The sequence below is a fragment of the Petaurus breviceps genome, unplaced genomic scaffold, assembly GCF_028583685.1.
Source record: "Petaurus breviceps papuanus isolate PSGF00001 unplaced genomic scaffold, PetGlider_PUasm1.0 213, whole genome shotgun sequence".
Lineage (NCBI taxonomy): Eukaryota > Metazoa > Chordata > Mammalia > Diprotodontia > Petauridae > Petaurus > Petaurus breviceps.
The window spans coordinates 12,163,656-12,186,074 of NW_027185860.1; the positions used below are offsets into that span (position 1 = coordinate 12,163,656).

The following is a 22,419-nucleotide window of genomic DNA, read 5'->3' on the forward strand; positions in this document are numbered from 1 at the left end:
ATAATAAGCCTACTGTTAGAAACCCCTGAGGAGGGGTACTAATTTTGAAAATTAAGGGAAAGGGGATGGAGATAAAAGGAAAAAAAAATTAGATTTGAGTAAGCCATAAGCTTCTTTAAAAGTGGGTCTGTTTTGATTTTTTGTCTTCTTATCGCTAGTACATATTCAAATACTAGAATGATCTGTGAGCTAATTCATGTGGGAATAAGATGTACATTGCAACCCATGCTTGTATGTCTTTCATTTACAAAATTTGTTCATGTCTGCCCATAAGTTTTCTGATAGGATATCACTGCAGCATGTAGGACTGAGAAAGCAGAAGCTTGAATTAGGAGAGCAACCAAGTCCTGCCCCCTAACCTCCCACCTTGTCACTTCACCCCTAACTTTCTAATTCATTTTTACCCATTCCATTTTCCCTTCCTTCCTTCCTTTCTTGTTTTCTTCCCTCCCTCCCTTCCTTCCTACCTATCCATCTGCCCATCTTTCTTTTTCTCATAGATTGGACCACAATAGGCCCCTGCCCAAGCTCTTGATGGATGTGTTTTGGAAGTCAGTTGCCTCCTGACTTAGAGCGAATGTCCATGGTAACTGTTTCTCTTTGGAACAGCACCCTGAGGGTCTTCCCCTCCTAGCTTGATTTCTTTTTTCTGATCAAAGGGGCCATCCCTTGACTCACTTCGCGTAGTGCTAGGTGGTTTTTTACCAATCGGGGTTAAGTAACTTGCTCAAGGTTACACGGCCAGTTATCCTTGACTCACTTCTTAAAGAGGCCTATTCACTGAATGGGCATTACCTCACTCTAAGTTAGTACCTGAAAAGGCCTTAGCCTGAAAGAGCCAGGGTCTCCCATTGCACCCTTGGCCATCTTTAGTCATTCTGATGATTATCTGGTCACTGCTTCCAGATGGCTCTGGAGGAGAAAGTGAGGCTGGTGACCTTGCACAGCCCTCCCCCACTCAAATCAAAGTCAGCTGCAAGTCATGTCATTATTTCCATGATGCCATGGTCCACTCTGAAAACAAAAGACAAACACAACTGTGCAGTAGCATTTTCCAAGGAGAACAGGGTACCTCTAAAGATTGGTCTTTAGTCCATTGAAGTAGGAGGGAATCCATGGTAGTATTGTAAGAGGCTGCTCCCAGTACTTAGGACATAGTTACAAACGTCAATAAACATGAGCATTTTAAAATATTCAAAGAACTGAAAAAAGAGGATTGATTATGAAACTGTGAACTTCTATTATGTATAGTTGAGGTTTTTTAAAATTATTAAGTTTAGGATGATAGTAATGAAATTACTCTGCTTATTTGTATCTCTTTCTGAACTTCTGAGCTCTTCTGTTAAGCCTATCACTTCATCTTCCTGTATTTTTATCTTATTTTATTCCTCTTGTTATTTCTTATAATGCAATAATATTCCATTGCATTTGTATATTATAATTTTTTTGCTGTTCCACATTTCTTAAACACCCATTGTGTTTTCAGTTCTGTGTTTTAATAAAAAGTACTGCTATAAATACCGTATTATTGTACAGAAGTGCTTTGACCATTTGGGGTACATGTCTGATAATTGAATAATTGAGTAAAAAGGTATCTGTGGTGACTTTGGGGATATATTTCCTAATTGATTCCCAGAGTGGTTGTATTACCAATTCACAGTTCTCCCAGCCATGTGCCTGTACTCCCATAACCCCTCTGGTAGTCAGTATTTTCATTTTTTGGTTACCTTTGTCAATCTGCCAGGTGTGAGGTTTAACCTCAAAATACTTTTAATTTTCACTTTTCTTTTTAGTGATTTGGAGCAGTGTTCATAAAATGTCATTTACCTCTTGGGAAATAGGCCTCAGCATTATAATTTGTATCAATTCTCATATGTATCATCAGTCAGTAAGCATTTTTAAGCAACTACTATGTGCCAGGCACTGTGCTAATACAAAGAAAGATAAAAAACAGTACCAGTAAACCCATCTGAACTGAGAAATTTTCTTATCTCTTCTTTGGACTTGTGCTTATTCTTTGTAATGTTGCAATGTTCCTTTTTTTTTTTTTTGATTGCTTATATTATTGTAGTTTTTGATTGTTCATTTTTTCTGAAATGGAGCTATTAATATTTTCTGTTTTTTCTATTAATCTGGTTGCTTTATTTATTTATTTATTTGCTTTTAGTTTACAACAGTCAGTTCCTCAATCTCTTGAGTTTCAAATTTTCTCTCCCTTCTCTCCTCTCCCCTTCCCCCGTGGTGGCATGCAGTCAAATATAGGAACTACAAATACCTTTATGTTAAACATTAGTCCACTTGTAAAGAGGGATTATAGCCAATGGAGTGAACAGTAAAAAGAAGAAATTTTTAAAAAAAGAGAGTGAGTGGTTTGCTTCAATCTGCATTCAGACTCTGAAATTCTTTCTCTGGGTGTGGATATCCCTTTCCATTATGAGTCTTTTGGAGTTGTCTTATAACCTTGCATTACTGAGAGGAGCCCAGTCTATCAAAGTTAGTTGTCACACATATGATGTGTCTGTAATTGTGTACAAAGTTCTCCTGGTTCTGCTGTCCTCACTCAACATCAGTTTGTATAAGTCTCTCCAGGTCCGTCTGCTCCTCATTTCTTATAGCACAATAGTATTCCATTACATTCATATACCACAACTTGTTCAGCCATTCCCCAGTTGATGGGCATCTCATTGATTTCTAATTCTTTGCCACCACAAAAAGAGCTGCTATAAATATTTTTGTACATACAGGGCCTCTTCCCACTTGTAAAATCTCTTTGCGATACAACCCTGGAAGTGGTATTGCTGGGTCAAATGGGTATGCACTTATTTATAGCTCTTTGGGCATAGTTCTAGATTGCTCTCCAGAATGGTTGAATCAGTTCACAACTCCACCAACAATGCATTAGTGTTCCAATTTTTCTACATCAATCTCCAGCATTTATCATTTCCCTGTTTTGTCATCTTAGCCAATCTGATTGGTGAGATGTGGTACCTCAGAGTTGTTTTCATTTGCATTTCTCTAATCAAGAGTCATTTAGAACATTTTTTCATATGCTTATAGATATCTTTTATTTCTTCCTCTGAAAACTGCCTGTTCATATCCTTTGACTATTAATCAATTGAAGAATGACTTGTATTGTTATAGTTTTGACTCAGTTGTCTGTATATTTTAGAAATGAGGTCTTTATCAGAGACACTGTTTGTAAAAATTGTTTCCCAATTTTCCACTTCCCTCTTAATCTTGGTTACATTGGCTTTATTTGTACAGAAACTTTTCATCTTAATGTAATCCAAATTATTCACTTTGCATTTAATAATGCTCTCTAATTCTTGTTTGGTCATAAAATCTTCCCTTCTCCAATCTGATAGGTAGACTATTCCTTGCTTTCCCAGTTTGCTTACAATATCAGCCTTTATACCTACATCATGCACCCATTTGCACTTTATTTTGGTATATGATGTAAAATATTTTTCTGTGCCCAATTTCTGCCATACTATTTTCCAGTTTTTCCAACAGTTTTTGTCAAATAGTGTCAAATATTTTGTCAAATAATATCCCAAAAGCTGGGGTCTTTGGGTTTATCAAACAGTAGATTACTATAGTCATTGACTGCTGTGTCTCATGTACCTAATCCATTCTACTGATCCACTCTCTGTTATAAAGGTTATAAAGCAACAGATATTCTGAATAACCGTTTCTTTATAATACAGATTAAAATCTGGTATGGCTAGGCCACGTTCCCTACCATTTCTTTTCATTAATTCCCTTGATATGCTGGACCTTTTTTCTTCCAAATGAATTTTGTTCATTTTATTTCTATTTGTAAATATTCATTGTTGGAAGATAGCATGGCAAAGTTTCTTTTTTTTAAATTTATGGAATAAAACAAACGTTTAATGTTAGTACATTAAAAGGTGATTGTACTTGAAACTACAAATCTACTGTGCATAATTTGCCATTCCTTTCAAATATACCACAAATTTATCCAGTAAGTTTCTTTTTTTTTCTTTTTTTGTTTTTTATCTCCCTTTCTCCCCTCCCCCAGACTGGAGATGACTACCATTAGACATAAATAGGTAGTGTGTGTGAGTGTACATACTTTTTAATCAATTCTTTATCTGAATGCAGATAGCATCTTTCTTCACATGTCCTTTATAGTTAATTTGGGTATTTATTTTTCATATGTCTTTTATAGTTAATTTGAATATTTATAATAGTCAAAATAACTTATTCACTCAAAACCATTCTTAAAACAATATTGGTGTTACTGTATACAATGTTCTCTTGGTTCTGCTTATTACATTCATTATTTCATGCAAGTCTTTCCATGTTTTTTGAAAATCATTGAGCCTTATCATTTCTTGTTGAGCACAGTCATATGCCATCACAATCACATACCACAGCTTGTTCAGCCATTCCCCAGTTGATGAGCATTCCTTCAATTTCCAGTTTTTTGCCACCACAGAGACAGCTGCTATAAACATTTTAGAACTTATAGATTCTTTTTCTTTTCCCTTAATTGTCTTTGTAAATAGACCAAGGAGTGATATTGCTGGGTCCAAAATTATAGGTAGTTTAGTAACTCTTTGGAAATAATTCCAGATTGCTCTTCAAAATGTTTGGATATGTTCAAAATTCCACCAGCAATGAGTTAGTGTCCCAGTTTTTCCACAGCCTCTCCAACATTTGTCATTTTAGCCCACCTGGTAGGTGGGTTGTTTTAATTTGCATTTCTCTACTCAGTAATGATTTAGACCATTTTTAATATGACTATGAACTGTTTTCTTCATTGGAAAACTGCCTGTTCATATCCTTTGACCATTTATCAGTTGGGAAATGACTTGTATTCTTAGAGATTTGACAAAGCTCTTTATATATTTTAGGTATGAGACTTTTATTTGATAAACTGTCAGTAAATGTTTTTTCCCAGTTTTCTGTTTTTCTTCTGATCTTGGTTACATTTGTTTTTTGTACAAAAATTTTTTAATTTAGTGGAAAATAAATTATCCGTTTTACATCTTAATTTTGCTCCCTGTCTCTTGTTTATTCATCAGTTGCTTACCTGTCTATAAGTCTGATAAGTTTTCTGTTTTCCTTCTGACCTTGGTTACACTTGGTTTTTGGACAAAAATGTTTTAATTTAATATAATCTAAATTATCCATTTAACTAACTTTGCTCTCTTTCTCTTGTGTATTCATTAATTGTTCACCTATCTATAAGTCTGATAAGTAATATGTTCCATGTTCTTTAATTTTCTTCAAAAATCTCTTTATATCTAGGTCTTATATTCATTTTGACCTTATCTTGATAAATTGTGTGAAATATTGATCTGTATCCAGTTTCTGCCATACTACTTTCCAGTTTTCCCAACATTTTACCAAATAATGAATTCTTCTTCCAAAACCTTAAGTCTTTACACTTGTCAAGTACAAGGTTATCTTGTCTATTTGCCGCTGTAAATTGTGTGTCTTCTTTATTCTGTTGATCTACCTTTCTGTTTCTTAGCCAGTACCAGGTAGTTTTGATAATTACTGCCCTATAATAGAGTTTAAGATACAGTACTGCTAAATATCTTTCTTTACATTTTTGCAAAGTAGTTTCTAATAATTTCTTTCCTTTTTATTTTTACATTAAGTTTACCTTTTTCCGGTAATTTTTTTCTCTTTTGATCAATTTAACTATCAGTTTGTCTTTACTAGGTTTTTTGAAGGAAACATCCTTATTTTATTTATTGATTCAATTTTTTTTTATTTTCAATTGTTTATCTGATTTTCAAATGTTCTATTTTTATGTTTAGTTAAGAGGCTTTTTTATTTTTTTAGTTTTTGTTTTTAGTTACATGCCCAGTTCATTGGTCTTTTTCCTCCTTCACACTTGTTGATGAAATTGTTTAGGGGAAAACATAATTCTCCCTTAATGACTTCTTTGGCTGAACACCCAAAATTATCTCATTGCTATTTTCTTTGATGAAATGATTTATTCTTTATGATTGTTATTTGGTCTCCATTTAAGTTTGAATCCATTCTGTAAATAATCTTCATTGAGCATAATTTTTATTTCCTTATCATCTTTAAAAAAGTGAGGCTAGTGTCTTAGCAATTTTGATTCACTGTTGGAAATGAGACACAGGTCATTACACTATTAGCAAAAAGAGTTTAACTTCACCAAAATATAACAAAGGTACTCAATAGGGACACAATACTCAGCTTGAGTAGACACAGTATTCCCTTGCCTCCATGGAATTTTGTTATCAACACAGTGTCCCATGACTCAGATGACCTTGGGATATCTGCCAAACTTCAAGGGCTCCAGCTCCATAAGAGTAGGCTCTTTTATGCCTTTAGGTGAATAGGAAACCACATCACTTATATCCTGTGGCTACTTGGTTGCTTCATCAAAAGCTAGGCAACTTGAGTCCTTGCCTCTTGAGCCCATCAGTTTTGTTGTTGTGTTTTGTTTTCTTTTTACTTTTTGGAGGGGGGAAGGTAGGGCAATTGGGGTTGTGACTTTCCCAAGGTCACACGGCTAATTTTGTGTTAAGGGTCTTGAGACTGGATTTGAACTCAGGTCCTCCAGACTCCAAGCCCAATGCTCTATTCATTGCGCCACCTAGCCACCTCTAGTTATTCTTAATAATAACGAGGAAACTGTTGAAGAGTCTGTAAACATAGACGTATTTTAAAAGTTTTCTTCATTGTTTATGTGTGTACATATATAATATATATAATATGCATATGTATGTATGTTGGGTATTTATACCAAATTCTTCTCATATAAAATTATTTTCTTTCCCATGTTATTGCTTCACTTCATATTGTAAGTATGTCAATTCAGTAAACATTTATTAAGTACATTCTGGATCCTAGGCACTATTGCTAAGCATGGGAGATGCAGATAAGAAAAAGAAAGACATTCCTGACCTCAAGAAGCTTATGATCTAATTGGGGGAAGACCGTATACAAGAGGAAGCTGAAGTGGGGAGGGAAGGTGGAATACCATGGGGTTCTTACATCTTGTTCAGTGGAGTTCAAACCAAACAAAGCTACAGATGGAAAATGGAGAGAAAGTGGTTTCTTATAGTCAAAACTACCCATTTCATCTTTTGTAATTTCCTCTTTTCTTTGTTAAGAATTCATCTCATGGGGCAGCTAGGTGGCGCAGTGAGTAAAGCACCAGCCCCAGAGTCAGGAGGACCCGAATTCCGTTCTGGCCTCAGACGCTTAACACCCACACAAAAAAACTAGCCGTGTAACCTTGGGCAAGTTACTTAACCCCAATGCCCTCCAAAAGGCAAAAAAAAAAAAATTCATCTCATAAAGGGCGGCTAGGTGGCAATGTGAGTCAGGAGGACCTGAGTTCAAATGCGGCCTCAGACAATTAACACAAAAACTAGGCCGTGACCTTGGGCAAGTCACTTAACCCCAGTTGCCCTCCACAAAGCAAAAAAAAAAAAAAAGAATTCATTTTCTAAATATGAAACATGAAAACATGTAACTAATTTTTTTTTTTTATGGTATTGTCTTTAATGTAAACAAGGCACGATCTTGCCCTACAGGTCTAAATACCAAATCTCTCAGATCATATCCACTGTATGGTCCCTATTTCTCATAGAATCTTTCTCCCCACATGGGAGCATTCTTTAATTGGACTCCCTTCTACTTCTCAATTGAGATTCTTCCCCTGATTTTCCTTCATTTAAACCCTCCCTTTACCAACCTCACTCATTCTCCTATAGACCTTTTTCTTCCTGAGACACTATAGGAATTATAAAATACCCTGCATTGTTTACCTTTGCCCTCTATTTTTTCTTACCTCTCATTGTACAGTTTTGGTTTAGTCCAACCAAAAAGATTAATGCTCTTTTTGGGTAAGGTATTGTGTGGTTTAGCCAATGATATTCTAGGTATGTTCCTCCATCATCAGTTTTTCCATTTATATTCTGCCTTAATGCTTTATTTCATTATCTATGCCTTCCTTGGTTGCTGTATTTGTTAACTTTCTTGCACTTTTGTTGTCTGGAATATTTGAAAAACAAATAATCTGCTCACATCTGTTTTTCTTTGTTTCTGAATACTTCAGATACCTCTTTTTATTGAAAGACCATCTTTTTTCATAAATAATTAGGCACAAGTTTGCAGAGTATGTCACCTTGGGTTGCATCTTGATTCTTTGCTCTCTGTAACACATTTCTCCATCTTTTCTGCTATTTCTGATGGGTCGGTACTGCATGTAGTCTTGTGTTATTCACATCTTTTCCTTTGAATTTGAAAGTCATTCTGGGCTCATGAAAAATGTGTCATTGAATTGTTGAATTTAACTACTATGTGTCTTGGAGTTTGCAATGAAGTTTTTTTGTTGTTGTTTTAAATTTGTTTTGTGTTTTTCATCTGAATTCTTTCATTTGGCGTTCTTCTGTGTTCAGAAGTTACAGGCTGTTTTCTTATATTAATTCTTGTATTATGGTGTCCAGGTTTTTTGACTTGTAGTGTTCTTCTGGGAGATCTATAAATCTTAAGTAGTCTAAGCATCTTTTCAATTGACATGCTTTGCTTATAGAGATCTCCTCTTTGTGTGTGTTTGTGTGTGTGCATGCCCTCCAAAAAAAAAGCAAAAAAAAATTTAAACAGAGGGCTTGTGATGTTTCTGATACATAGACAACTGGATGTGATGAGAGACATTGGCAAAATTCTTACATTATCCTGACCCCAGTGGGGAGATCCTTTCATTGTACAGTCTTATTTTAGCTCCAGAGTACCAGCCAGGTCTATAGCTACCATTGAGGAATCAGTATTGATAAAGAGCTTTGTAGGTGGGGGTCCATTGGACTAAAAGTATGGGGGCCTTTACTGGAAGGTTCATTTTCTGGCATAGTTACAAATTTTTTGTGAAGATCAGTAATAACCAGGGGATGCTCAATTTTGTCTGTATTATTTCCATTTAATGATAGAACCTTTCCTCATCCCTATCCATTTTATTAGGAGGGTATCTTCTATTACTCAACTCAGAATAGAAAACTCTAGTTACAGGACGACCCTGAGTTATATGTAGCAGATAGAGTCCATTAACCAACAAGAAATGGCTTTTCAAAAATGGTTAAGTACTTGACTTCTTGAGGTAGTTTAAGGCCTCCAAGAAGGCTTCCAAAGCCTAATGGTCATTTGTTCTGGACACCCTGAAGTGTCCATTATTATAGACAGATATATCCTAAAACATGGACCCCATAAAAGTTATAGAGGCTAAAGGGGGAGAGGCTGATGAATGATCTCCTTTAGATTTCCAGGACAGTAGCCTATTTTGGGCCCCACTTGAAAGAAGATTGATGGTCTGCCTGGTAAATTGGAGCCATCAAGCTACTCGGATGGGAAAGGTTAAGATCTTTAAAATTTGGAGTCATGTAAGTCTCTGGGCTAACTAGAATCTAAGGAGGGGTGTCCATCAATAATAATGAAGCAAGTTTCAGTAGTTTATTCTGGTTTATTTTCTCTCATATGGTCCACCAGTTGATATAGGGCCTCCACCACATTTGCTTTATCCAGTCTGGTTAATATTATTTCATCAGAATAGTGGTATACAGCAGTGTTTTCAGGAAGTGAAACCTTCTTCAATCTGTGTATAAGATGAAGCAGTATGAAGAAAAATTTAGATAGCTGAGGGGAAGGATGGTGAAGGTACATTGGACCCTTTCCAGGTGAAAGTGAATTGCTTTTGACTAGTCTCAGTCAAAGGGATAGAGGATAAAAATTGGTAAAGTTGAAAATCCTATTTGACTTAACACTGGGCCTGAATTACCCAGTGGAGGATTCAGTCTATCAGACTCTTTTCTTAAAAAAAAGAAAAACATCATAGGGCAGCCAGTTGGCACAGTGAATAGAATGGTGATTAGAACCCAGGATAACCTGAGTTCAAATCTGGCCTCAGACACTTAACACAAAAAAACTAGCCTGTAACCTTGGGCATGTCACTTAACCCCAATAGCCCTACCTCCCCCCTCCAAAAAAAAAAAAGCAAAAAAAAAAATCATTCTTCTTGTACATCCTCATGAAGGGGTCATTTGAAATTGGAAACTTATGGAGCCCATAAAAGAAGTATGCACAGTTTCCCATCTTAGCCACCTGAAAAGGGACAGAGGTAGAAGGGGAGGCTCCCCACTGAAAGCTTTTCGTGTCCTTTGTTCTCATGCTCTCATCCACCCATCCCACTAGGAGAGTCTTCATATGCTTGGAGTAGACACTCCCCTAATTCACTGACAGTTTTGTGGTCTATTAGTCACCCTCAGCCTGGGTAGGGAATCGTATTTTGCAGGTGTGAGGAAGGATCAGAAGGTTTTTTTTTTTTTTTGCCTTTTGAGGGCAATTGGGGTTAAGTAACTTGCCCAAGGTTACACAGCTAGTTTTGTGTGTGTGTGTGTGTGTGTGTGTGTGTGTGGGTGTTAAGTGTCTGAGGCCAGAACCGAACTCAGGCCCTCCTGACTGTGGTACCAGCGCTTTACTCACTGCGCCACTTAGCTGCCCTCAGGATAAGAAGTTTTGAAATGACTGTGGAAAGATGAGTAGTGAGTAATTTGGTTAGGGAGGAGTAGTCTTATTGCAGAGAGGGGACAGTTGATATTAGCTAATATACATTTATAGTAGATCCAATTAAGTTGCTTTCATAACTTCCTGCAATTACGTTCTGCAGCATGTGAGTAGATGTAAAGGAAGGAGGCTTCTGGTGAGTGTAATCCAGGGCTGGGGTTTGGCAAGGTGTGATTGGCAACAAGACAATGGGAGCAATGAATTCAAGAGGAAAAGATGGTGTAGAGTTGGGTTACTTCACCAAAGGGTAGATATAGAGAAGAGAGGAGAGTGAAGCCAGTGTAGGGGTGAAGTTTCCCTAGTGTGAGGGTAGGAGAAAAGAGGGGAGAAATACTGTGAACCAAGCACTGAACTGAGAGCTCTTTAAGGAAGGACAGTGGCCTGCAGGTCAGTGGGTAACAGCTACTAAGGATTAACTTATTATTAACTTATATAAGGATTAACCCATGACTATATAAGTATTTTCAATTAACAAAAAAGGTCAGAAGTCACAGAACATTGTGCATCCTAAATATCACAAAAATGAAATGTTATGTCTTAATACATAGAAATGACTGTTTTATTGATATGTGATTTCTTTATCAATGTGTGCGCAGTCAGACCACCAACTTGTTAAAGGCCAAAATCGGTATTAAATTAGAAGAAAGATTAAATTCGGAAAACAGTAGAATAATCCCAACCTGACATAAGCTACTGACAATGACAAATAGGAACTGGAACATCATAAGGAAAGATCTTTGGTATCATCTATCATTTCTTATGTAAATTTAACCAGTATAAAGCAATAGCCATAAAAACCAGAGAAACTTCCTCAACCACATCATTCCCTTTTTGTGATAGCAAAGAATTGGAAATAAAATTGAGACCCATTGATTGGGGAATGACTAAACAAATTATGGTACAGGAATTATAATTATTGTACATAATTTTCTTTTTTCTGTCTTTAAAAATGCAGTTTAGTATATGAGATAGAGGAAAGACACTGAGAAATTATGATGTTATAAAAAATCTGTAGAAATTATTTTCTTTGAAAATAAATCCATTAGATGAGCCATTTAATATACTTGAGACCTGCTCATTAGAATCCTTTTTCTTTTCACTGACCAAATTCACATTAAAAATTGCTTCAAGTCATGTCAAAATAATACTTGATAGCAGTCAGTATAGTCAACATATTGATGAATTTTAAGTGGCTATTTCAATCCTTATAATAGTTTGTAGTCTTATGAAAAGTTTTATTTTTAGCTTCTTATTTTGAAAGTAGATCCTGTGGGCTAAATATTGGGTATACAAAGAAGTGGGGGAAAAAAAACAAATCTTTCTCTCATGGAACTTATTCCTTTATCATGATATCAGAGATGGCAAATCACTGCAAACTAGGGAGAGTGAGGCAGGAATTACATTAAAATGTAATTGGAAAATGTTTAACAAAATAAATAAAAATAAAATACAACATAATTTGTGGTTTTCCAAGTCAGTTAACAGAATTCATTGGATTATGGAGAAAGCAAGAGAGTTCCAGAAAAAACATCTACGTCTGCTTCATTGACTACACTAAAGTCTTTGACTTTGTGGATCACAACAAAATGTGGCAAGTCATCAAGAAGATGGGAGTACCAGATTATCTTACTTGTCTCCTGAGGAACCTAGGTGCAGGCCAAGAAGCAGCAGTTAGAACTGAACGTGGTACAACTGATTCTTTTAAGAATGGAAAAGGAATACAAGGCTGTTAAGTGTCATCTAAATATGCCGAGTATGTAACTCAAAATGCCAAACTGGACGAACAAAAGTCAGAATTAAGGCTGCCAGGAGAAATATAAAAAATTTCCAATTTGCAGATGATACTACTCAGATGACAGAAAGTGAAAAAAAAGAATTAAGAAGCCTCTTGTTGAAGGTGAAAGATAACATTTAAAAAAAAAAAACGACCTAAGATCTTGTCAACTGGTCCCATCACTTCTGGCAACTTGAGGGAGAAGAAATGGAAGCCATGTCAGATTTTGTATTCTTGGGCTCAAAGATCACTGTAGCTATGAAATTAAAGATTTCTACAAAGATCACTGTAGCCACAGTAGCAACTACAGCCATGAAATTAAAAGATGCTTGCTCTTTGGAAGGAAAGCTGTGGCAAATCTGCGCAGCATACTAAAAAGCAGGGAAAACACCTTGCCACAAACATCTATATAGTCAAAGCTGTGGTTTTTCCAATACCAGATGTGTGGGTTGGACTACAGTGCTTTCAAATTGTGGTGCTAGAGAAGACCTTTAAGAGTTCCTTGGGGAAAAAAAAGAGTTCCTTTGACAGCAAGAAGGTCAAAACAGTCAATACTTAAAGAAATTAATTCAGGCTATTCACTGGAAATTCCTGATGCTGAAAGCTTAAATACTTTGACTATGTAATGAGAAGATGGCACTCATGGGACAAATTGAAGGGAAAAGGAAAAGGGGACAGCAGAGGGTTAGATGGATAGATAATGTCGTGGAAACAACGAATATAAACTTAAGACTTCAAGAGATAGTGGAGGTTAGAAGATTGAACAGCAACAAAAGTCAATTTGGGGCTGTTTCTAATTGACTTTGACACTATTGGTTCTATGTATCTCACTTTGTCATTACCAAGGTTAAATAAACAAACATTAACGCTTTACATTGTTTCTTCATTATATATAGTTACTCTTCATGATTAACCAACATCTTTTTTTTTTGCTTTTTTTTTTATGGAGGGCAATTGGGGTTAAGTGACTTGCCCAAAGTCACACAGCTAGTAAGTGTGTCAGGTGTCTGAGGCTGGATTTGAACTTAGGTTCTCCTGACAACGGGGCTGGTGCTCTATCCACTGCGCCACCTAGCCGCCCCAATGATTAACCGACATCTTAGTGACCATAATGTAAAATATAAGATAGCATGATGGTGTTAATTTTATCTACTCCAGAGGTGTTGGTCAATTGCTCCGTGATGGCTCTGCTTACATGAATTGTTCTCCAAAGCATCTTCTGTGTGCTCACCCTTCACTTCCCGCATTACCTGAAGACATTGTCGGAAAGTGACTTAAAGAGGACTATTATCTACACTTTTCCTAAACATCCCGCCTTTGGAAGGTGGTGTTCTAATTGACACAATATATTTTCATTTCAGTGAACTCTGAAAGAGAAAGCGTTCTACATTACTGAATTGTGAAATTAGCAGTGAAGATGAAGCTCTGATTGTTTTGCTGTAGAAATCTTAAAAGAATTGAGCAAATCAGATGTTTTTGGGTAGTAGGTTGAGATAAGATTCTGGACTCACTACTTTATTCTGTCTAATGAAATGCTTAGAATTAACTTTCTTTAAGGAGCCAGTTCTTATTTTGTAAAGAAAAATAAAAATTCATCAAGGTAAAAATACCAGTGTAAGAATTTCTTGTATGACATTAATTTTTATTAATTACTTCAGACCTTTAATACTAAGAATTGGGAATTTTGTTCCATTTTCTAGTCAGTTTTTTATTTATTACAATTATATTCACAAAACCTAATAAGAATCTTTTAATTCTGGGGCGGCCAGGTAGCACAGCGAGTAAGAGCACTGGCCCCAGAGTCAGGATGACCTGGGATCAAATCCGGGCTCTAATACTTAGTACCCACCCAGAAACACGTGGTCCTGTAACCTTGAGCAAGTTACTTAACCCCAATTTCTTAAAAAAAAAAAAAAAAAAAGAATCCTTTAATTCTGTAGAACACGTCAAATCCATTAAGAATGAATTGTACAAACTCAGTATGCTGCACTGAAGCTTAAGATCTATTAGATGTTTTAGGGTTTACATACTTAGGCTACAAAAACTTTTGGGACACCTTGATACTATATATATATATATATATCTTTTATATGCTTTACTAAGACTCTTGTGGCATTGGAGTTCCAAGATAACTTTCAATTTAATTTAAAAAATAATTTGAAAGCTGGCATTTTTTATGTATACTGAAAGAACTTCCTCTAATTCCATTTTTTCCGTCTTCCCAGTTGAGAACCTGGGGGTTTAGAGGGAGATAAACTGTTTCTTCTGTTCAGCAAAGAGAATCAGCATTACTTTAGGTTTTTGGTTCTTAATGAGGAAAAATTGTTTTAAAAATGCATCCCTTAAAAAGAATTTTTACAGTATTTATGATAAAGGCATCATTTCTGAAATGTACAGAGAATGGAGTCAAATTTATAGGAATACAAGTCATTCCCCAACTGATAACTGCCTGCTTATATACTTTAACCATTTTTCAGAGGAAGAAATTAAAGATACAATCATATAAAAAATGCTCTAAATCACTGTGATTAGAGAAGTGCAAATCAAAACAATCCTTAGTTACCACATTTCATGGGTCAGATTGACTAACGTGACAAAACAGGAAAATGATAAATGCTGGAGAAGATGTGGGAAAACTGGGACACTAAGGCATTGTTGGTGGAGTTGTGAACTGATCCAGCCATTCTGGAGAGCAGTTTAGAATTATGCCCAAAGGGCTATAAAACTGTATACACTTTGACGCAGTAATACCAATTCTAAGACTATATCCCAAAGAGATCATACAAGTGGAAAAAGGACTGGTATGTACAAAATATTTATAGCAGCTCTTTTTGTGGTAGCAAAGAATTGGAAATCAAGGGGATGCCCATCAATTGGGGAATGGCTAAACAAATTGTGGTATGTGAGTGTAATGGAATACTATTGTGCTAAAAGAAATGAGGAGCAGACAAACTTCATAATAACCTGGAGAGACTTACATAAATTGATACTGAGTGAGGAGAGCAGAACCAGGAGAACTTTGTACACAATTACAGACACATCCTATCTGTGATGACTAACTTTGATAGACTAGGCACCTCTTAGCAATGCAGTGCTGTAAGACAACTACAAAAGAATCATGATGGAAAGGTCTGTCCACATCCAGAGAAAGAATTATGGAATCTTAATGCAGATTGAAAAAACAAACTACTTGTTCTCTCTCTTTTTTGTTTTGTTCCTTCTTTCTCAATGTTCATTCCATTGATTGTAGTCCTTCTTTATAGCTTGACTAATGTTTAATGTGAAGGTATTTGTAGAACCTATATTGGATTGCAGGCCACCATAAGGGAAGAGGAGGGAGGAGAAGAGGGAGACTGAGAATTTTTAAAGATACATCCCTTTATGAGTTCACTATTATCATTTAATTTTGGATTGTTGTTGCTTGTATTGCTCTATTTATTATATCCCACTTTCCAGGTAGATTTTGACAGTTTTGAGGAACATGGTGTAGAGCCAGCACAATCTTCACGGCGTTCCCTGCGACTATAAATATGCTGTCAAAAGTTCTCAATCACAAAATATAACAGACTCTCCATATAGAAGACAGAAACAAAACAGACACCAGAAAACCAAATTCCAACACCAGGAATCCAAGTTCATCATAGCAGCATAGAAATTAATACACCACAATGGAGCAGAGAGCCACACCATCCTTTATCCTTCACACAAACATTTACTAACAAGCTTGGCTGTCTACCTGTGTGCATCCTCTCTTCCCTCCAGCTCTAACTGCTTTCACTCACAGCTTCCTGGGGACTCAGCTCCACCCTTCAGCAAACTCATCCCACCACAGGCTCCATGTGACTACATTGGGGGCACAGAAAATCTTCAAATAAGAAATGATCTTCAGAATCCCTTAGGTATATTAAGGGACAGGGAAGATCTTCAAATTCCCATTACCATTACATTTGGCCCCAAGATCTTTCATGTCCCTTACATAACAAAACTATATTAACAATACATTTCATTAATAGGTTAGTGGGAATATAGGGATAACTGGTGTCAACAGAACTTTATAATAATGTAACAGGGATAACAGAAAATAAGGACATAAAACAGTATCTTAGGATGGGGACTTGGACACAAGCACCCCATTATTTCCCCCTCAAACAAATGGGGCTCCAAATCTTGGGGTAAGGGGCAAAAGTCTCTTCTCCCACAACTACTTCCTGCTGAATTGGACATAGAGCTGTCCCTGCCCCAAGAGGTCCTAATCTAGAGGTCATTTCTTTAACTGGCATCCAGAACTTGATTGACTCCAGGTCTGGGAGGTTCCATTCAAAAAGTCAGTTCTTTAGCTGGCACCCGGAGCTCGATGGATGCCAGGTCTAGGAGTGACACATCACAGTCATGAACAGGAGTGACATCTGGTCTAAGTGATCAGTCATCAGCAGGTGGAGAGTATTAAGCCTGCAGGAAACAAATCTCTCAAAAATAAGTTTAACAGACAAAAAAGCCAAAGGGGAACAGATACAGGGTCAGTCGTGCTTCTGGAGTCCATGAACTCACAATCATATCCTCATTCATGGTAGAATATATGACATTGTCCTCCTTGTTCTGTTTTAATGGATTGATGGACTGCTATAAATTCAGCACATTGACTACTTCCACCTGTCCCAGCGCTTTTTTAAATCTGAGTTTCCTTGAAGCTATGACAAACTTGGATAAAATGGTTCAGGAAGATCTGTAGGGGCAGTACTCACTTCTCGATTCCATCTAAAATCAAGGCCCTTTTCTTGATATATTTTGTATAGTTCATTAGTTGGAATACCATCAATTCTTCCAAAATATACAGTAGTAAACAATTCTTTTCTTGCCAGTCTATTCTGACTTTGAATCTGCTGGCCATTTACTCTTATCTTGAGGGAATTTATCTTTTCCCCATTCTCCAAAGTCACTTATCTGTGAAATCTCATCCAGCACCTCTGAAAGAGAGTACTCTATTTCACTAGCTAGTAGAGTCAGAAGTAGGAGCCTATAAGCGAGAGGAGCTGTCTTCACTATATTTATACAAGAAATTGCTAAGAGGAGGAGTGGCTAGGTGGAGCAGTGAGCAGAGCACCGACCCTGAAGTCAGGAGGACCTGAGTTCAAATTTGACCTCAGACATTTAACACTCACAAGCCTAGTTGTCTGCCTGGGTCTGTCCTCTCTTCCCTCCAGCTCTAACTTCTCTCCCAGTTTCCTGTGGGCTCCGATCCACCCTTCAGCAAGGTCCTCCCACCACAGACTCCCTGTGATTACATTCGGCCTGTTAGGGGTCAGGGAAGATTTTTAAATCAGGAAAGGTCTTCAGATTCCCTTGGCCTTATTTTAAGGACCAGGGAAAATCTTCAGATTCCCATTACCATTACAGGACTCAGAACATACTCAGAGAAGCAGACCTTTATGCATAAATTTGGGACTCTGTAAATGGTCATATCTATTTTCTTGTCCTTGTAGATAGACAATCCAATTCTTTACTGGTAGTTTTGATAACCGTTGAATAAAAGATAGAAGTTGTCCTTGGTAACTTTTATAAAGTTAAGAAATAGTTCCTCATAAATTAAATCCTTCTTTCTGCATTTTGGATTTGCTTCTTTTTGTTATGATTTCAGAAGTAGGTTGCTACCAGTTATTCTATATTTAAATTTATATTTTAAACTATTTCTCAGACTGGTATTGTGACTTTAAAAATTTATTTGATTTATCTTGCTCATTTTGGTCTTAAATGTGCATTTTGTGCTTTCTGTAAACATGACTGAGACTACATTTACCATGATTAATACATGTTAAAATTCAAATGTAAGATTTCATCAATATATTAAGGAACAATTTATAGTTTCAGTTATCTGGCTCACTGTGAGGTTAAGTGACTTTGCCCATCGTCACATAGTATGTATCAGGGGTTTTCCTTGAACCAAGGTCTTTACTCCAAGACCTTGTTTCTATCTACTATACCACACTGTCTCTCATCATCAGTGTATATAAATAACTAAATCTCAAAACTCTTTTAACCACCTAGTTTCTATTATACAACTGTGTGGTAGAAATAACATTCAGTTTGATATAACCATGGATTGATCATGGACACATCACTCAACCTTACTTGGCCTCAGGTTTTCATCTGTTAAAAGACATAGTGCCACATCTGGTAAGAGGAAATTTAATAGCAATAAATGTTAGTTCAAATTAGATCTTTTTTAAATCAGCTTCACAAGTTCAGGGTTAAGGAGATTTTGCCAGATCATTTATGTGGAAAGGTACAGGGGGATTTAGTGTACTGAAAGCTCAATGTGAGTCACTAGTGTGACTCAATGACCAAAAGGGCTAATATCATCTTAAGATGCCTAAAGAGAGTAATGGTGTCACAGAGAGTCCAAGAAAATGTGAAGTTATAATTATAGCATTCTGACACGGTCAAATCATGTCTAGAGTACAGTGTTCAGTCCTTGGAAACCTGTCTTAAATGTGTTCTTTCAAGTCCAGTGACTTAGGAAACGAATATGATAAGTATCTTAATTTGTTTGAAAAGCTATCATGAGAAGATTCATTTTTTACTGGTCAGTCCTAGAGGACTAGAAGCAATAGTTAAAAGTTGCTGCGATGCTAGTTTTAGCTGAATGTCAGAAAAGACTAACTTGGAACTATTTAAAAGTAGAAATGAACTACAGATTTCCCCTTGAAGTAAAAAAGTGGATGACCACTTATTTCTTTACAAGTTTGTGTTAGAATGGATGATATCTGAGATTTTGTGTTATTTCCTGATATAATTAAAATAGATCATGAGTTATTAAACTTTTTGTGTTTCAGACTCCATTGGCAGACTTATGAAGCCTATGGACTCCTTCTCAGAATAATATTTTTAAGTGCATAAAATAAAATACATAGAATTACAAAGGAAAGTAGTTATTTTAAAATGCAATTTTTAAAATATTAAATTATTAATTATTAAAACCTGTTCACAGACTTCACAAAGAACCTCTGAACTAGCTGATTTCTTTAGCTGTTTTAGGTGACTTTTCTGCAGTTTAGCAATAGGCTTTTAAAATTAGGGGCTAAGCAGGATCTAGGGGGTGAGTTATGTACTTCAGATCTCTCCTTTCTCATTTGTTTATGTTGTTTCCATGCTACATGAAGCTAATTAGAAAATAACTTTTTTTTTTACACGAAAAGAATTTCTTCAGAAATTGTCACTCTTTTCCTTTATTAAAATCCAACTTTTTGGATCATTTCCCCATCATAGGTGGTTGAAGACTATGCTGGAAGGTGGCAGGTTCCGTTGCCGCAGCTTCAGGTCCTTCAGACAGCACTTTGTTGTTTCACGACGGCCAGTGTATCGTTCCCAACTGAATGTGAGCACGTGCAGTATGTTCTGAGTAGCCTAGCTTTGTAAGTATTACTTTCTTTGCTTATTAAAATGAAGGCTTTGTCATTGTATTATCCATATATTGGTTTCTAGTTATTTCTTTTCTAAGGAAGAAATCTCTCCCCCAATCTACTAAAAATAGAAAGGCAATTTCTTTTCATTTTTAGAATTCTTATTTTAAATGTTTGTTATAATTTTGCCTATAGTTCTAGTATTAAATTGTCATTATAAGATACATAAGGATCAAATGAGATAATAATTGTATAACACTTTAGTATAGTTAACCATTATTATTTTTCTGTGTTTCTATTATACTACAACTAAAATTAGATTTCCAGGGGTTTAGTAGATAGAGCACTGAATTTTGAGTCAGTCACATGTCAAAATTATGCCTCAGATATTTATTAGCCATTTGACTGAGCAGTAACTAATCTTTCTGTCTTAGTTTCTTCATGTGTAAAATGGGAATGAACAAATGAGATAACACATATAAAGCTTTTTGAAAACCTTAAAGCACCGTATACGTGCTAGTTGTTTTTATTTTAATTGTTTGTTGTTATTTTTCCCCCAGTTGAAGAAGTTACTGGCTAACTACAATTGTGCTATGGTGCCCCAGAATTAAATAATCCAGGGTGTCATAGTTATTAAAATAATCTTTTAAGGAATGTAGTACTGGACCAGAAGGTGGTCAATAAAATCCCAGGTTAAAGAATTCTTATAATGGTGTGAGTATATAAAAGCATATATATGTATATTTCTGTGTATGTGTTTACAAATATTTTAAAGTGCATGTATATATGATAACTTTATAGTGCTATTTAACTTGGGTTTTTCTTAAAAGGGAATTTTTTAAGCACCATGAATCAATTACCACTGAGCTTGGCATGGAGTACAAATCATGGTATGTGCTAAAATAATTATTTTTAGCAAGTTGCAGGGGTGGCTAGGTGGCACAGTGGTGTCAGAATCAGGAAGACCTGAGTTCAGATCTAGCCTCAGACACTTACTAACTGTGTGATCCTGGGCAAGTCACTTAACCCTGTTTGCCTCAGTTTCCTCACCTGTAAAATGGGCTGGAGAAGGAAATAGCAAACCACTCAAGTATCTTTGCCAAGTTACCCTGTGACTTACAGGTCACAGAGAATCAGACACAGCTGAAATGACTGAACAACAGCATACTAATTAACAAATTAAGAAAATGTCAAATTAATGCTATTATCTTGTTTTGAATTTTATTTTTATGATGCAGCAACCTATTTTATGTGGTGCCTAGGAGTGAATATTTCTAAATGTTTATAGTTTAAAGACTACTAATACACTGTCAAATTATTCACTGTGAATTTTTTTCAAACGGGAAAGAAATAGGTTGTTTGTTTTTTTTAAATAGATGGCTTATAAGAAATAAATAATAGTCTTGATTGAACCCTTTAGTTTGGCCTTAACCTGTGAAGTTTTGTGTGTGTGTTTTTTTTATTTGTGTGCCTTTTATCAGCTGTATCCTAATATATGATCTTTAGCCTTTAAATAACATGAAAAGGCTCTGAGTACTGGGTTATTTAAAAAACAAAACTATCAATAGCTATTTTTATAGAATAGAATGTTTTATTTCTTGCCTTTCCCATCCCTTACAATTAACTGGTTTGTATGTGTTAAATAGAAGTTAAATTTATTCAAGGTTTCCTGGCCAAAATGAAATGGTGCTATTAAATTTGAAGAAGCAGGTGAAAAATATTACCTTTAGTAGCTTCTGGTATAACTTTTTTCTACAGTTGTATAATCTGTTTGGAATTTTTATTATTCCTGCTACAGGAAGTCTAGGATAAGTTTTAGGTGCATACTTAAATATAGAAAAATAATGGAGCCAGTATTTTGAATAATCTGGCTTTAAAAGTAAATACTCAGGGGGCGGAGCCAAGATGGCGGAGTAGAAGCAAGACCGTCCCGCGGCTCCGGCTTCCACCCTCCCCAATCCATGTAAAAAGGGGACTCTAAACAAACGTTGGAGCTGCAGAACCCACAAAATGACACAGAGAAGCTAACCTCCCGCCGAGGACAGCCCGGCAGGCCTGCAGGAATCGGTCAGCACAGCGCTCTGGGAGCCGAGCCCAGCAACATGCCGAGGCTTTAGTCCCAGGGCGGGCCTGACCAGCCACCTGCCAGAGGGACTCCAGATCAGCAGCAGCTGTGGCCGTTTCCAGATTTATCAATACATAGATGCGAAGGGCAAGGTGAGAGGCCAGTGCAGTCTGGACTTTGGGACCAGTAAGTGGGAGTGCGTGGCTTTTACCCCCGGGGCGAGAAACCGCTGAGACACCAGCACAGCCTGCCAGCGCCACGTGGCAGCTTCAGCTCCTGGCTGGCAGAGTGTAGGGGGACCAAGCACCAGTCTGAGGGGTAATCACTCTTGCTTTAACCTGCTTGAATCTGGATTGCAGTCTAGGGTGGAGGTCCTGGGGTGTGGGTACAGCTTGCCAGAGCGTGTGGAGACCTCAGAGAGGGCACCCATCTAATACCTCCGGCAGCTGAGAAAACCCCAGTGTTTGGGACGAAAACTCCCCTGTCTGGTGGCAGAGTCCTACTGTGGCAAAAAGCCCAAAAGTCAAATAATTGAGTGGCAAAATGAGCAGGCAAAGGAAACAAAGCAGACAGAAGATTCCAACATTACACTCCTATTTTGGGGATAAGAA

At 36.6% G+C, this 22,419-nt stretch overlaps 1 protein-coding gene across 1 annotated transcript in view; it reads left to right on the plus strand.

Annotated features, from left to right (window-relative positions):
* The window catches only part of ZNF654 (zinc finger protein 654), a 140,251-nt gene that overhangs the window by 33,778 nt on the left and 84,054 nt on the right, over window positions 1-22,419 (plus strand). Inside the window, exon 2 of the mRNA XM_069093927.1 lies at window positions 19,610-19,755. Within this exon, the coding sequence (XP_068950028.1) occupies window positions 19,610-19,755 (146 nt within the window). The remainder of the gene's footprint in view (window positions 1-19,609; window positions 19,756-22,419) is intronic.